This window comes from Staurois parvus, unplaced genomic scaffold (genome assembly GCF_062004578.1).
Source record: "Staurois parvus isolate SC_StPar_1 unplaced genomic scaffold, SC_StPar_1.0 ptg000136l, whole genome shotgun sequence".
In the NCBI taxonomy this organism is placed as follows: Eukaryota; Metazoa; Chordata; class Amphibia; order Anura; family Ranidae; genus Staurois; species Staurois parvus.
In genome coordinates, this window is record NW_028317932.1 from 8750535 (window position 1) to 8767997 (window position 17463).

The following is a 17463-nucleotide window of genomic DNA, read 5'->3' on the forward strand; positions in this document are numbered from 1 at the left end:
AATAATCACTGCGTTCTCCCTGAAGGTACGGCTCCTCCCCTCTGAGGGAACACAATAGCTCCGCAGGAGGGATTCCCCCATCAACACTGACTGTGTTAATGGGAGAATCGAGCAATTTTCTTTCCTGCAACTCGTGGTTGCAGGAAAGAAAATTGCATCATCTATGGCCTACCTTAGTCTCTCCTTCCTCCATTGTTTCACCTGCTTATGAGTCCTTTGTCTCTGCTCAGAATTTTCCCTGTCAGTCTTTTGGAGACATGATAACAGCTTCACAATACACTAAAAAAATTTTTATGGCCATCACTAAGTATGGGACAGGTCCATATAACAGTAATAAATGAAACAGCAGAGGAAATAAATTAAACAGAGGGACAAAATATAATGGTGTACAATAGGGAGAATCCCAGTGGAATCCCAGTGGTACATTGGCCAATTTTTTGGAAACACATTTGTCAGTTTGCCATTGTTCTTAAATCCCACCAAAAAAGTTCTTAGTAAACTTCAGAATAGAAAACATCTATGGACCCAAAAAATTACTTGTAGATCTCAAGTTATTTTCACAACTCACAAATATAGGTATACCTTTGAGATTAGAGTTCCGTTATTATCTAGAGCTAAAGTTGGGACACAGTCAGAAAATTTGGCAACAGTCAGTCTTTTGGAGACATGATAATTGCTTCAGAATAAACTTAACATTTTTATGACATCACTAAGTATGAGGCAGGTCCATAGAACAGTAATAAATGAAATAGAAGAGAAAAAGAAACTAAACAAAGCAGCAAAATAGGATTGTGTATAATAGGGATAATCCCAGTGGAATCCCAATGGTACATTAGCCATTTTTCTAAAACCCAGTTCTCAGATTTCTATTGTTCAGAAATTTCCCCCAAAAAGTATGGTTCTTGGTAAACTTCAGGATGAAATAACACATCTATGGACCCAAAAAATTACTTGTAGATCTCAGTCTATTCTGACAAATCACAAATATAGGTATACCTTTGAGATTAGAGTTTCACTGACAGAAACCAAAGCCAAAAAGAAAATTACTATGGATGAGTTCTTCAGGTACAATCAAAGAAACCCAAAAAGAAGATATCTAAAGATGTGTCCATGTTTTTACTACAGTGAAGAAATCAATAAAACCTTCAAAACATTAACTAGAGCTAGAGCTGGGACACATTCAGAAAATTTGGCAACAGTGTGTAATGATGAAAAATTTAACTGAAGGTGGAAAGTGCAGATGGAAGCCTTTGACACTTTTAATCTGCCATTTGTGCAATCATTTCCCATAACAGATGTTCAGGTCAAACAAGGGCCAACTGCACCACGTACAGTTTTATAGGTGAGGCTAATTTTTTGAACTGTCCACAAAGAACGTCAGCCTTTGTTTTTCTAAGAAACTGAGACATTGAATACATGGAGCAGATAGACACATAAATGCATTTTCCACAAAATGATTGTTAGACAAGGAATAAGTGCTGTTTTCATTTACAATTATATAAAAAAAAATTGAAAAGAATATTTTTTTCTAAGCTAAACATCACGTAACCATTGCATTAAAAGGAAAATGAGTTCTTACTTTTAATGTAAACACTGTTTCGACTTGCCAAACAAAAACTAATTATAACCTTTTAGTGTGGCTTTTCACTTTTTGTATATTTTTGTAGTATCCATAGCAAATTCCCCTTAACCTTCAATATATCATTCTAGTTTTGCTTTGTTCTGTTAATGTCTATGTGTATGAACAGTAGGGACCAACAATAATTTGCAGTAATGCTAGAATATATGCTTCCTAGTAACACCGGACAATATACAAGAAAATAAACGAGATTTACAGCTGTGTCATGTCAATGTTCTGTGGTTGAAAATGAAAGCAAACCTGTTAACTATTTTAAACTTTTAAAAGTAAGAGTCCTGCCTAAGAATAAGCTGACATGTTTGCTTTAAGGCTGCTGTCATCAAGACGAAATTAAAGTTTTTGTGATCTCCCTTGTTTATGTGTTCACCCAAAATGTTGTTAACTTCCTTCTACAAACTGCCCATTTCTAGCATCCTAGCCTCTGAAAGTACCATGTTCATTGCACCTATTAAAAGACAACTTCTTTTATGAAAATGGGAACTTGGTAGACTGGCCATTACTCCCTATGACCAGTCCCACATCCCTATGTTAGCAGATGTGCTATGCAGGTTCAGTGTGGGTAGGTTAAACAGTGTTCCTAAGGGTTCCTTTTGGAAGTACTACTTTTGCTTATAACTACAGAAGTCAAGGGGAAGACAAATATAGATTTTTTTTAAAATGTGTACTAATACTTTAAAGCAAACCTCTCTTTTGCTACAGCAGTGTAATTTAGTAGGTGTGATGCATTTTAGACACCCTCAACTTTCTGCATATAACTTTGACCAGCATCTTCTGGTCTCCAGAAATCCCTTAAACCAGGGGTGTCCAGCCTTTTTGCTTTCCTGGGCCACATTGGAAAAAGAGGAATTGTTTTGGGTCACATGTATAAAATACACCAACAATAGGGATAGCTGATGAGCAGAAAAAAGACGGGCAGACCACAAGTTAATGATCACTGATACAGATAGTGAACATATCTGAGTAAAAGAACTTTATTTTTTTTTTGGAATATTTTTTTATTTTAAAAGTAAAAGAGGGCAACATCATACTGGTGTGATATTTGACACTGTTTTTGATAAACTAACACATCGATATCTGGGGAGCAATTCTCAATGAATTCTCAAGGTGCTCATTCAATATTTTGGTTCTAATATTTCCCTTTGTGTGCTTCATCCTTGAAAATAGCTGCTCACAAATATAGGTGCTGCCAAAAGCTGATGACATGAATAAGGTGATTGTGAAGAGTGGGATATTTTTTTGAGGAACATAAAACTTATAAAAGTCGAGTGAAGAGACAATGTCAACGTTTTCTTTGGCCGCATGTGTTCACTAGGTATAAATGCATTTTTACAAAAAAAAAACCCCCAAAAAACATTTTTATGTTAGTTTATGATTTTGTATTGGCCCACACTCATAGCCATAATGGGGTGCATGCGGCCCTTGGGCTGCAGATTGGACACTCCTGCCTTAAACCCTGGCTGTTCTGATAGGTCAATCTTGCTGGCCTGGTTTCTGCAACTTCCTACTGCACACCAATGCCATTCATTTATTGAACAACCAATATTGCATAGCAGCAGGTGGTGGAGGCAATGCCACTCCTCAACTTTCCCTGCAAAAAGTAATATTAGCATATCAAGTGCCTCAAGTTCAGGAGTTCTCCAGGTTCTAAAGATGCTGGCCGGAGCTTTGCGGTAAAAAAACACAAAGGGTTACTCTAAATATAATTTCCATCCTAAAATGATTGTAAACCCATATATATATATATATATATATATATATAGTGCTCCTGGCCTTTCCCCTCCACCGAGTGCCCGCCGTAACAAACTGCTTGCTATGTGGCACTTGTGCTGGCTTGCTTCCGAGCTGATTCTGTAGGGTTGAGTTATTAAAACTGGAGTGTGCAAAATCTGGTGCAGCTGTGCATGATAGCCAATCACCTTCTAACGTCAGCTTGGTTAATTAAACTTTGACACAAAAACCTGGAAGCTGATTGGTTGCTATGCAGAGCTGCACTCTCCTCTTTTAGTAAATCAGCCCCTGGGTGTCCATAGACACGGGCTATGATTGACAGCAACGAGAGCCAGTCTCTGAATCTATGAGGAGGGAGAGAGCCGAGAGAGACGCTGTTAATGTGCACAGAGCTGGACTGAGATCGGGCTCAGGTAAATAGAAGGGGGGGCTAACGGGGGAAGCTGCACTACAGGTTTTTTACCTTAATGCAGAGAATGCATTGTGGTAAAATAAACTCATCCTTTAAAACCACTTTAAGTCAATAACTTAAAAATAGATTGCCCTGGTGTTTTTAAAAAGTATAAAATTAGCAAAGGCTCTCTGCAATATACAACTTCACATTGACATTGTCCCTTTCAGACTCTGCTCCACCTCAAGCTGCTGGTCCTCTCTGGTAATGAATGATGGCCACAATTATTAAATAACTTGATCTGAGCCCAAGGTGTCATTTCCACACCACTGGGGGCAAAATGCAGTCATAATGCTGGCCACATGTTATACAATTTTCTTCCACAATTTTCCTTTAGATCTACCAAAACTATATAATATGAGGTCAAACCTAAACACTCTCAATTTGTACGCAATCAAGCAAGCCCTTGCACTACATAGTTGATGGTAAATCTAAAGGAAACTGAACAAGAAAATTGTAGAATGTATAAACAGTACAATGCTGCCTAAAATGGCACTCACTATGCAGCCCTGCTTAGTAATACATAGTCTTTGCAAAAAGAAGAGCCAAATCCAGCTCCTAGTATACATGCTCCTCACGTGGGCCAATTATTCCTATGACTGAATTATTCCACATGAGTGAGGACCAGCCATAAAGATAAATAGACTGAGTGGCACACACATGCAACAGTAGCTAGATACGACTGCCAAAAATCAGGTAGTCCCTTAAAGTGGAGTTTCAGCCGTTTTTGTGTTTATTAAAAGTCAGCAACTACAAAAACTGTAGCAGCTGATGTTTAATAAACACACACTTACCTGTCCTGGGGTCCAGCGATGTACTCACCCGCACAGTCCCTTCTCTCCTTCTGTCCTGGATGGCGCCAGCATCTCTACTGTAGGCACCAAGCTGTGACAGCTTGCGGCTTCACAGCCGGGTGCCCACTGCGCATGCACGAGTCGCACCACGCCTCCTGATTGGTCTGACAGTCTCCTGGGACCTGCAAATGTTCCTAGGAGATGGCGGGAGCAAGGAGGGGCCGAACGTCCGGGTCTCTTTGCCGCGGTGAACTGAGTCGGAAGTGGGAGCGGGTACCTGCCAAAACCAGGCACCCCTCCCCCCCCAAAAGGTGCCAAAAATGGCAGTGGAGGGGGGGAGGAGGCAAATAAGCAGAGCTTCCGCTTTTGAGTGGAACTCCGCTTTATGTCTAGCAGTAGAATAATTATGCATAAAAAGAATACTCACTTTAAAATAAGAAAATTATAAACTGTCAACAGAGATGAATACGGCACATATACTGCAGACTATTAAAACACGCAGATGTTATTGATGTTCACAGTTGTGAAGGATATCCAGGCTGTAACATACCTTATCATTATTTTTTACATTGTGACATCCCTCCACTCCAGAATGTCTACTCCCATCCGGACAGATAGCAGTGATATTTACAGAAATACCCTTCATGGTATTATACACTTGAATCTTCACCTCTGAGACAAGCGCCTGGAAGAACACATCAAAGTTCATCCTAAATTTTATTTAGAAAAATAAATCTCCTCTTTCTGCAGAAACATGAAAAGACTATTTGTGTAAGTTTAGCTGAATAGATGAATTGTTTCCTATCCATAAAGAATGTACTGTAAGCTCTGCTCACAAGCTGCATATTAATACACTTCTGTAGTAGGAACAAAAACTTGCTGGGGAGAAACTTTACTGCAAATAGCAGATGCAGGTTCTATGGAAATATATTTTTTCAGCATTCCTTTAGACTACTAAAGTGATTTTTGTGTTTCTTGAAAGTGAAAATGTCAAAAATAATTTCAATTCATATGTAACTGACGGCGCTATATACTGTAAGTACCTGTAATAATAATAATAAAAATAGTAATAACTAATGTTACCCATTATAGGTAGACCTGTCTTTTGCACTTGAAGAGACCCTCTTTCCCATCTCATTCTGAGCTAAGGCTTTGATTTCAGCCCTGACCTGGAGCTCAGGCAGCGCCACCTTCCCATAAATCAAGGTCTCAATATTGCTTATACTCAGGGGAAGGGCTCCTCTGGCCCACACACTAAAAAAAATATAGAGCTAAAGGCAATCATCCCTTTGTCCTCCATAAATTATGTTCATTCATGTAGAACAGCATCTATGAATGGTGGAGCTGGATGGAAAGGGTGGGCATCATAGTCAGGTACTTTTGATATTAACCCACTCTGTATCAGAAGATTACAGCAGCAGGGGTGGGGAGATGGACGAGCAGGATTTCTATTAAACCAGGACACAAATATACAAGGGACACCTCACACTGATGGTAAATCATATTCTTTGTGTTGATCTTTAATTTTATAAATTCTTTTAAAGTATACTTTAGGCCTCTTACACATGGACGTTCTGAAGGATGAAAAACGGACAGCAATGCATCTCTATGGGATAATGAATATAAAGAGATGAGCATCTGATGTAAAAAGATGAGGTATGTTTTTATCTGTTCCATTCAGTTCTATTTTTAAGGAAGTATGACTTTTTATTGCTCAAATAAGGGTCTGGTATAGATTTTAAGAGGTACCCTACACCAAACAAACAAAAATATGTAGGGTCCCCCCAAAATCTATACCAGGTCCTTAGGTGGATTTTAGGGGGAAACCCATGTCAAAAACGTGTTTACAAATCCCCCTCAGAATTCAAACCAGATCCATATCCCAGCAGGATGCCTGACAGGCCAGTAAAGGGGAAGAACGAGCATGCGCCCCCACCAAACCATACCAAGCCACATTGGGAAGGGAGGGCACCTTGCACCTTTCCAGATCCCCCTTCTCCCCAGCATAGCACCTTGTCCCTATGTTCATGATGACAAGGGCCACTGTCCCACAACCCTGGCACGGTGGTTGTGTGAGTCTACGGGTTGGGAGCTTATCAGAATCTGGGGCCCCCAGATCATGCCCATCCCTATGTGAGTACTTTATTAGAAAAAAAAATATCCCCTAATATACATCCATTGTCAATCATGTCGTCCAGCGATGTAGGTCAATGTCATTCATGATAAACGATGACTGCTGACCAGCAAGAAAGAAATAAAACCACCCACTGACACCCGACCAATCCTGTTGCTTATCCATGCCGAATGACAGCTCTGCTTCCCCCCGCCATCTGGGGTCACCTGGTGACATCATTGACCATATATGGACATATCCATATTTGGTCAATGACGTCACCGGATGACCCTCGATTCATTGTTTACTTTAGTGGCGGGGTTAGCGGAGCTGTCATTCGGTGCTAGAAAGCAATGGGATCAGTCGAGTGTCAGCTTTTTTTTTTCCATACTGGTTGGTGTGGTTGGGTAGACCAGAGATGTCATTCCTTTCTAAGCAAGCTACACAATCAGATGTGGATCTGAGTCCATGCCGCTAAAGTATATAGAGGTAGGGTCACTTGGGTGACATCAATGACCTCATCAGGGTGACCCTACCTATTTGTTTACATTAGTAGCTATGGGGGAGGTTGAGTGTCGGCGTCTTTTTTTCTTTTTGTGCGGGTTGGTGGCCATCGTTCATCGTGAATGACATAGACCTACAATGCTGGATGACTTGATTGATGACGGCCTTACATGGTGGGAAATTTAAAGATAACATTTTTTTTTTTTTTTGTAAAGGAATTGTTTTGTGTTTGTATTTGCATTTGTCATTTTCTTGGTGAATGAATAGAGGTACTATGTACCCTATACTCATTCACATGGGGGGGTGGGATCTGTGGGCCCACTTATTGTTTTCACTGACAGGCTCCTTTGCTTACATTCCTGGCTGACAGCAGGGATGAGTCCTGGTTGTCAAGACGCTGGCGCGCGGATGTAAATAGTGGTTGAAAAAACAGATGTAAACTGAACTGAAAACAGATGTAAAAACTGATATAAACCTACTCTGTTATTTCATTGAAAAAATATAACTGAATGGATGACACCCATGTGAATGGAGCTTTAACTGTAATAGAGAAACTGCTGTCATATGCCTTGCTTTGTATTGTGGCAGGGCTGTATAAATCTCAAAACTGCATGGACCGAAATTAAAATCCTTTGAAAGGTAAACAGCTTCCATACACAGTACAGTAAGTATTCATCTGTATATGTTTACCTAGAGACCAGCTTTAATCTTTTTAAGATTCATTAACAATAATGACAGATAGATATGTCACACAGTCATAAAAAAATTGGAAGTCGTTCATCAATACAGCACCTAAAAATGTTTGTAAGGATAAATTACCTGGAGGCACAAGAAATGAACTAAAACACTCATAAACTAAATGTTTCACAAAGGTATTGATGAACAACCTGTCTGTTGAAAACACTGACCTTATAAGCCTCAACCACCAAATTATTGATGTCAGAGGCAGTGGCATCAAATTGCTTGGCTATTGTCCCTGGCAGCAAGGGCATGAGGTCCTGCAGAAGTAAAATGGAAAATGAAGCTTAGAAAGTTAAATGAAATAATAAACTAGAGTGATCACTTTAGGATGGTGCTACCTTGTACCAATCAAATGCGTTTCCCCGTACAGCAAATATTCCATAAATATGGTTGTCAACTAATCTTTGGCCAAGCATGCCCAGTGATGGGTGTTCCTGTGGAGAGAAAAACATGTTACTAAATTGGAACTATTTTGCAAACAGATATGAACATAAACAAGAGTAACAATGCCTTTAAAATAAGAATTAGGCCTCGTTCACATGGGCATTCTTTAGTGTACATCTGTGTGAGGGCTGTGTTTTGTCTGCATGGGATGTACAGGTATTCTGTCCCATTCATGTCAATTGGGATGCAGCAGTTGCACAGATACAGTTGCTGCTCCCAAAATGGCATCTGTGTGGGTCTCTGAACCCACACTGTCTGCGTCCAGGGACCCACACAAAACCTCACCCGCACAGATGTCAAATCAGGAACAGCGACTGTGGCAGTGATTCCTGGATATCAGTCATGTCACCTAAAAACTATATTTACTAAACCCAGTAAAGGAAGTACAGACAGCTACTGTGTCTTTGCTGTGAGCTTCCAAAATTCTACCATCTAAGGGCTCGTTCACACTTGACTGTTTTACCAACGCTTGCCAAACGCCCCTATAGCGTTTGGCAAGCGTTGGTCCGGCGTTTGCGGAGCGTTTTTTAATGCTCCGCAAACGCTGCATGCGAGGTTTAGCGGCGGTTGCCAAGCGTTCATTGAGCATTAAAAACGCCCCACAAACGCCTATAATGAAGTTTAAATGGTGTTACTGCTTCGCAAACGACCCGCAACCGCGTCGCAACCACACCGCAAACGCCGGCACCATAGACTAGAATAGGAGGCTTCAACGCCTCCTGACTCGACCAGAGGCGTACGTTTTGCCGCGACGTGACGCTAATGCTCCCATTAGAACAGCACCATGTGCTGCAATGTGCAGAATTGTCCTGAGGCATTTGGGAAGCGGTAAAAACGCTTCCCAAACGCCTCTCTGCCGCCTGCACACAATGCTAGTGTGAACGTAGCCTAACTCTCCTGTTGTTGGCTTTTGCCACTGGCTACACAGGGGGTTTATTGAAACCTTGTCACAATAACTGGTGATAGTCCTTGTGAATTCTGTAAAAAATTATATTTTAGTCCTCAACTTAACTAATACATAAAGAAAAATGTGACAAAACACTACAGGTCTATTTTTTTTTTTAAATGCTGGATAAATGTCACAAGCATTTGCTCAGCTGTTGTGAAAAATCACTGAAATTTGCATAATACATTTATTTCCTATGACCGTCAGTTCTATCTAGTGGCCATAATGTGGCATTTTCTGGAAATATCTAGATGGAGCTGAGGATTACAGGAAAAAAACATATTAGGCAAATTACAGTGAATATTCTTGACAGCTAGATAGAAAATTTTTATAAATAAATCCCTGTGTTCCATTTGAAGTTGAATTCTTTTAAACATATATCCTAAAAACTATAATGTTACCTGTTATTGATTGCTATGAATACTTTTCCTTTGCAACAATGAAATATCAATAAACACAAATATTTCTGTATCCTCACCATATCTGTTGCTCTGGTGTAAACATTGTCTTTGAGGTGACAGTTGCCATCATTTGGAGTGACTATGCCTGCTAACTTGCTGTCAAGTGCTAAATGAGAAGTCTGATCCGTCATCAAGATAATCAAACGTTTTGCTTCCTTTCTCCAGCCAATATCTTTCTGAAACATAAAGTCAAACACATCACTGAGTTGATCAATTAAGATTTTCACAGTGTATATATATATCTTCAAATACCAAATAATAAGAAGTGTGATATGGATACTACCCTAGACACGTTAATCAGGTCATTTTCATTTATCCACGTGCAATTAGCATATTACAAACATTTTTTTCAAGAGCGGTCCTTTAACCACTTGCCCTCTAAAGGATTTACCCCCCTTCCTGACCAGGCCATTTTTTGCAATACGGCACTGCGTTACTTTAACTGACAAATGCGCAGTCATGCAACACTGCACATACATGAAATTTATGTCATTTTTTCCCCCACAAATAGAGCTTTCTTTTGGTGGTACTTGAGCTATAAACAAAAAAATACCGACAATTTTGAAAAAAAAAAAAACAACATGCCAAGAAGCCAATAGCAGCGTGGGTAGGGAGCATGTGTGCGCCCCTATAGGGCGGTCGGGAAGAAGTTAAAGCTCCAATGTAGATGGGCTCTTGTTTGCATCAGAACCGCATCCTTCCCAGAAAAGCCTCTGGTAATGCAAAGCAACTTGAAGGCGTTCAAAAGCAGGTCAAAAGCAGATCAAATGCAACTGCAATCATTCTGAATGATCCCAGAAGCATCTCAAACCAATTCCAAAAAGCATGCTGCAAAGCTCATTAACAACAACAAAAAAAATCCACTAAAAAAGGCTGCTAAAATATCACATGATTTTATCAAGTTATGCGGAATTTTAGTGGCACGCATCATGTTTCAGCTGTCATGGGGGACATTCTTTTATTAAAGGACTTGTCAAAGAATGTCTCCTGTCTTTTTTCACACTACAGCTTTTTTTTTGTGAATGGATAGCGGTATAATGTACCCCATACTCATACCCCAAAGCACGTCCCCCCCCCCTTGTTGAGGGCATGTGGCCTGGTATGGTTTCCTGACCTGCCAGGCTGCATGCTTGGATAAGGGTCTGGGAACCCCATTGACAGCTGAAATATTAATGCAGGCTTTGCAATACTAAAATACCACATGACTTGATAAAATAACTCATGAGATATTTTAGTAGACTTTTTTAGTGAATTTACTATTTTTCAGTGCATTCTGGGCATTCTGAGGTTATCTAATAAAAACCCTTCTAAACACAAATGTGCATAAACACGGCTAAACGTGTTATGCAAACGTGACTAAACTGACGTTTTTTAACCTACGTTTTCCAGCAGTCCGTTTCCATTGTTCAGAAGAGTTTTTCAAATGCTCCATGTACATGAACCCTAGGTACCTGAATTTGACTTGTTATCAGCTCTCTGCAGTCCCTACATACTGTATCAATCATTCCAATGGAAGATGCACATTCTAGAAATTAGATGTAAACAGGTGCTGCTTCTGTTGCAGTACCAGTCAGCCAATGATGGGAGACTGAATTGACGAGGTCAGCCTCACTTGTCTCACTAGCCCTGACCCCGCTGAAGTTGGAACAGAGGGAGTCTGGGGACCAGGGGGACAAGAGCGCCAGTGGTAGTTGTTTGCAGCTCTTGCAGATGATGACCTTGAAAGGCTGATGATCCTCTGATTTGGGCACCGTAGTAATAGGCAGAGCAGGTTTTGTAGATTGCCAGGCGTGCAGCAGAGCAAGGCAGGTAGTGATAACAATAGACAGGAGCAGAGTCATGGAATAGCCAGAGTCATCAACAGTCGGGCAGCACGGTACGGAATCAGAAGGAAAAGCCAAGGTCAGGAGCAGAGCCGAAGTCAGGAACCAGTATCAGGAGAGTAATCGAAGTCGGGTCAGGAACAAGCAGGGTCGGTAATGGAGGAATCGTACAGGAACAAGCAGGACACGGGGGGAGCTGAAGACCAGTCAGCACTGAACATGAGCAGAGGCACTTCTTAAATAGGCCGTCTGGCGCCAATCTTCGCCTTGCGTATGCACGTGCACGATCGTGCATTCCTGCATGCATGCGCACAGCCGGCAATTCTTCTGCCGAAATTCCTATGCGCATGCGCATTTCTGATCACGATTCTTCTTGCCGGAAATCCCTTACAATCACACTAGCAGGAAATTACATTTCTAGGGAAGTTCTGTACACCAACTGTGTACAGAAGGCCTCAGAGTTGCCATATTGCATTGAATTTTAAAGAAAATGAGTGATGTAGATCGGAAAGGAAAGGTAATTTTTAAGAACATTCATTTACAACATGGCTTGTGTAGCGAATGTACATGTTCTATTATTTTTTATTTTATTTCCTTTTTTTTTTTTTTACACAAAAGTGGATTTATTCTTTAGGTGCTTGCTGATGGCTTGGAGTGCCATTAGTTTTGATGCTGTGGCTACAGCAACAGGATCATACTGTAATCTGCACATGTATATCTACTTCACAGTGCTAGGGTCTGTTAAGACCACCATTACCCCTTGTGAATGATTGCTGCATTAAGCCATGTAAATATAAAATTGCGTATTAAATAAAAACATACTCACATGACAAACAGCTGCCTGCAACATAGCATCAAAGGCACCTTCTGGATTATCAATATTCGCCGAAATCTTCTGCTTGCCAACAATTTGTATGAACTGGGTAATGTTGTTTGTTAAAGGCAGTCCATTAATGAATCCATGAGGTGGTATACAATCCAGTTTATAATCGCTGTAAGATAAAACGATATATTAGCATGATACAATATAAGGCAAATGATGTTATCCACAAGGAAACTGTCACAGTAACATTCGTTGTCCAGAAGACCAATTTTAAAGATGCACAGGGATAAAAGGTACAATGCTATCCTGACAGGAATATTTTAACGTGTATATTGCACGTTAGATCCAGAAATTGTTTTGGCCAGTGAAATCATTTAGTGTCCATTATGCACCACCTGATTCCCTATGTCTGATATACAAACTGTTCTTAGAACACACACCAAGCAGCTCTGCTCAATTTGAAACTAATAACATCACCGAAATATAAATACGTAATTTGGTACAAGCAGGACTCAGCCTGCTAGCAAGGAAAACTTTCAGGTTGGACATCAGTAAGATGGCTCTGCATGGCTAACACAGTGAGAACCAAACAGGATGCTCCAAAACTCAACATACAAGGCGTGAGAATTTAATTCCTGGAATGGACCGTAAAGAAAAAAAAAATGTTTAGCTTACCTATACACTAGCGGCTGTTGTCACCTGCAGAGAAGTAGTCCCCTTGTGAAGCAACACACTTTTCTAGATGAGTGTGCCATTGCTGGAAAGATTACTGGAATTCGTTTTCTGGAACGCGGCACACTGGATGTCCAGAATGTGATCAAATCTAAGGCATTTTTTCATTTTGGAAACAGACAAAAGTTGCAGGTTGCTAAGTCAGGGTAATAAGGAGCTTGGGCAAGTTTCGGAATGGATTTCTGGGCCAGGATTTTGCAAACACTTAACACATCATGTGCAGGCACATTGTCATGGAGGAAAATCCACTTGTCAGGCCAGAGTTCCAGTGTTTTCCTCCGAATAGATTCCCATAACCAAAACTCCATCCACTTTTGCATTCCTTCTATGAATTTTTGGCTGCCCACTTCAACGTGGACATCTTCACGCCTTGCCTTAAACCGCCTATGCCATTAAAAAACACTTGATTTCTTCATATAATGTTCACCATAAGCCTGTTGTAAAGGATTTGAAAGTTTTCCTCTCACTTTTGCCATTTTCCACACAAACTTTGATGTTAATCTGCTGATCCAGATTCCTGCCATTCATTTCCTACCAACAGCGCAACACACACATTATTTTTTCTACTACTCCGTAAAGACTAAGTCAACTGGTCTTCGATCCAGGCAAGTGCAAGTTAGAACATGTCAGAACACACTCGAGTGCAAATGGCTGTGTGACTCACCATCCTAGTGTGGACCCACCACCATATTGCTTCCTAGCGAGCATTCAAGGAATTAAACTGTCACATCTCATACTTCAAATACAGTCAGGTCCATAAATATTGGGACATCGACACAATTCTAACATTTTTGGCTCTATACACCACCAAAATGGATTTGAAATTAAACGATCAAGATGTGCTTTAACTGCAGACTGTCAGCTTTAATTTGAGGGTATTTACATCCAAATCAGGTGAATGGTGTAGGAATTACAACAGTTTGCATATGTGCCTCCCACTTATTAAGGGACCAAAAGTAATGGGACAATTGGCTCTCAGCTGTTCCGTGGCCAGGTGTGTGTTATTCCCTCATTATCCCAATTACAATGAGCAGATAAAAGGTCCAGAGTTCATTTCAAGTGTGCTATTTGCATTTGGAATCTGTTGCTGTCAACTCTCAAGATGAGATCCAAAGAGCTGTCACTATCAGTGAAGCAAGCCATCATTAGGCTGAAAAAACAAAACAAACCCATCAGAGAGATAGCAAAAACATTAGGCGTGGCCAAAACAACTGTTTGGAACATTATTAAAAAGAAGGAATGCGCCGGTGAGCTCAGCAACACCAAAAGACCCGGAAGACCACGGAAAACAACTGTGGTGGATGACCGAAGAATTCTTTCCCTGGTGAAGAAAACACCCTTCACAACAGTTGGCCAGATCAAGAACACTCTCCAGGAGGTAGGTGTATGTGTGTCAAAGTCAACAATCAAGAGAAGACTTCACCAGAGTGAATACAGAGGGTTCACCACAAGATGTAAACCATTGGTGAGCCTCAAAAACAGGAAGGCCAGATTAGAGTTTGCCAAACTACATCTAAAAAAGCCTTCACAGTTCTGGAACAACATCCTATGGACAGATGAGACCAAGATCAACTTGTACCAGAGTGATGAGAAGAGAAGAGTATGGAGAAGGAAAGGAACTGCTCATGATCCTAAGCATACCACCTCATCAGTGAAGCATGGTGGTGGTAGTGTCATGGCGTGGGCATGTATGGCTGCCAATGGAACTGGTTCTCTTTTATTTATTGATGATGTGACTGCTGACAAAAGCAGCAGGATGAATTCTGAAGTGTTTCGGGAATATTATCTGCTCATATTCAGCCAAATGCTTCAGAACTCATTGGACGCTGCTTCACAGTGCAGATGGACAATGACCCAAAGCATACTGCAAAAGCAACCAAAGAGTTTTTTAAGGGAAAGAAGTGGAATGTTATGCAATGGCCAAGTCAATCACCTGACCTGAATCCAATTGAGCATGCATTTCACTTGCTGAAAACAAAACTGAAGGGAAAATGCCCCAAGAACAAGCAGGAACTGAAGACAGTTGCAGTAGAGGCCTGGCAGAGCATCACCAGGGATGAAACCCAGTGTCTGGTGATGTCTATGCGCTCCAGACTTCAGGCTGTAATTGACTGCAAAGGATTTGCAACCAAGTATTAAAAAGTGAAAGTTTGATTTATGATTATTATTCTGTCCCATTACTTTTGGTCCCTTAACAAGTGGGAGGCACATATGCAAACTGTTGTAATTCCTACACCGTTCACCTGATTTGGATGTAAATACCCTGAAATTAAAGTTTGACAGTCTGCAGTTAAAGCACATCTTGTTCGTTTCATTTCAAATCCATTGTGGTGGTGTATAGAGCCAAAAATGTTAGAATTGTGTCGATGTCCCAATATTTATGGACCTGACTGTATGAATGAGCACAGTGAGTAATCAGCACCGATCCCCTAGTCTAGAGCTACCTAGATTGTTTCTGCTTCATCATAGTAGACAATAGGCAGCCTCTGTACCACATCCCGAAATACAATGTCCCATGCCTGATTAACCATCAACAATTAAAATCAAATGCAGTACTTTAAATATACCCTAAAAAATGCTTTTGAGAAAAAAATAAGTTTGAGATTTAAAGCTGACAGTCTGCAGTTAAAGGACATCTTGTTCGTTTCATTTCAAATCCATTGTGGTGGTGTATAGAGCCAAAAATGTTAGAATTGTGTCGATGTCCCAATATTTATGGACCTGACTGTAGATGAGTGATAATAATGTTAATGTTTGAGGTTTTAAATAAACTTGACCATGTCTATTGACGCCAATAAAAGGTTTCTTAGGGCTTTGTACACACTACGTAGAATAGTGCGGTCCGTGGTTCAGGCAGCATTATGCCATGGCTGAATTACTCTCAGTAGACAGGTAATACCTTCTACTGAACAACAATTTGGCTGAACTGTGCTATGTGCACAGACCATTTGGATCAGAACATGCTTTTAGACTCAAGGTTTCCAAACGCTCAAGAATAGTAAGTCAACGTATGAATGAGCGCTAAAACTAGACAAACTTCCATACCCAGAGGTTCCCCTTTATTTTCAAGGTATCTGTCAGTAAGTTAAAAGGGCGGGGGGCTGCCCATGTATCAGCAGAAGGGGAAAGGGCTATCATGCGAATTTGTTACTTTGTTCTTACTGGGCAGAGATAAGTGTACACTGACCAAACACATGGTCATGGCCAGACAGAACTTTTCCCCATTTCACTATTCATCTAGCTACTGTTTATACTAAATCCAAAAGCACACACACTTTTAGATATTTGGGGTGGTCATTTAATAAATATCTGTATTCTAATCCCATTCACTACCTAATAGGAGAAGAATAGTTTCTTGACATGCTGTGTATAAAAATTGGCTATCCAAATTGCAAAAAAAATTAGGGCTGAATGACAAATCTCTTAGGCAATGAATTCCATTCGGATCTCTTCATTCTAACCTACTTTGTAATCACACATTCCAACAAAATCAAAACATTGTTTTTGCAGGACCACTTATCACCAGCCATAATGTTTACATTTTATTGTGTGACTGCTGAAATGGACATCAAAGAAGATATTTATAGACATCAAGTCATGAATGAACCAAATAAACAACCAACACATTAGTCTTCCGTGTGGAACACTAATCAATAATGATTTTGTCTATGTGTACATACAAGTCAGTGACTGTACCTTTAAAGTAAACCTGTCAAATCCTAAAAACTGGCTCAGGTTACAATACTGCTGAGGTTTCAGGATCTTTGGTAATATTCTGTGCCTCTGTGGAGGCCACGAATTCCCAACGAAAGCCCTTGGATTTAGTCCTAATCAGTACTAAACCCTACTCCTCCTGGCTTTAATCCAATACCAGACCCTTGGTGCCCAGTAAAAGCTCTGTCAGTGCATAATTACATTGTAGGGGAGGGGTGCAGCATGGACAAAAAAAGGGGCACACCATACAGCCTGGGTTAAAATCCAGGGGCTCCACAAGGACTGGTTTGAATTGATTATCACAGGTACTTGTGGGCACCATATGATGCCTTAAATTCAACAGTTGCAGATAAACAATTTTTTAGGATCTGGTTGGGGTAACTTCTACAGGAAATCCATTAATTTAGACAACTCTATATAGGTGCTGATGTTAGCACTCTGGTATTCAATACAATATTATATAAGAAGCAAGATTAACTAGGCCCCTGTTTAGCAGTGATTTGTAGTGAATTTTGCAATAACAAATACTACCCCCCCTCTCATTGGCTCA

The 17463-nt window shown here is 40.4% G+C and overlaps 1 protein-coding gene across 1 annotated transcript in view; it reads right to left on the minus strand.

Annotated features, from left to right (window-relative positions):
• ITGB8 (integrin subunit beta 8) overlaps positions 1-17463 on the minus strand; it is a 243644-nt gene that overhangs the window by 74780 nt on the left and 151401 nt on the right. Inside the window, exons 5-9 of the mRNA XM_089673165.1 lie at positions 12471-12636; positions 9839-9997; positions 8309-8404; positions 8138-8227; positions 5163-5297 (exon numbers count right to left, since the gene is read on the minus strand). Of these exons, the coding sequence (XP_089529291.1) occupies positions 5163-5297; positions 8138-8227; positions 8309-8404; positions 9839-9997; positions 12471-12636 (646 nt within the window). The remainder of the gene's footprint in view (positions 1-5162; positions 5298-8137; positions 8228-8308; positions 8405-9838; positions 9998-12470; positions 12637-17463) is intronic.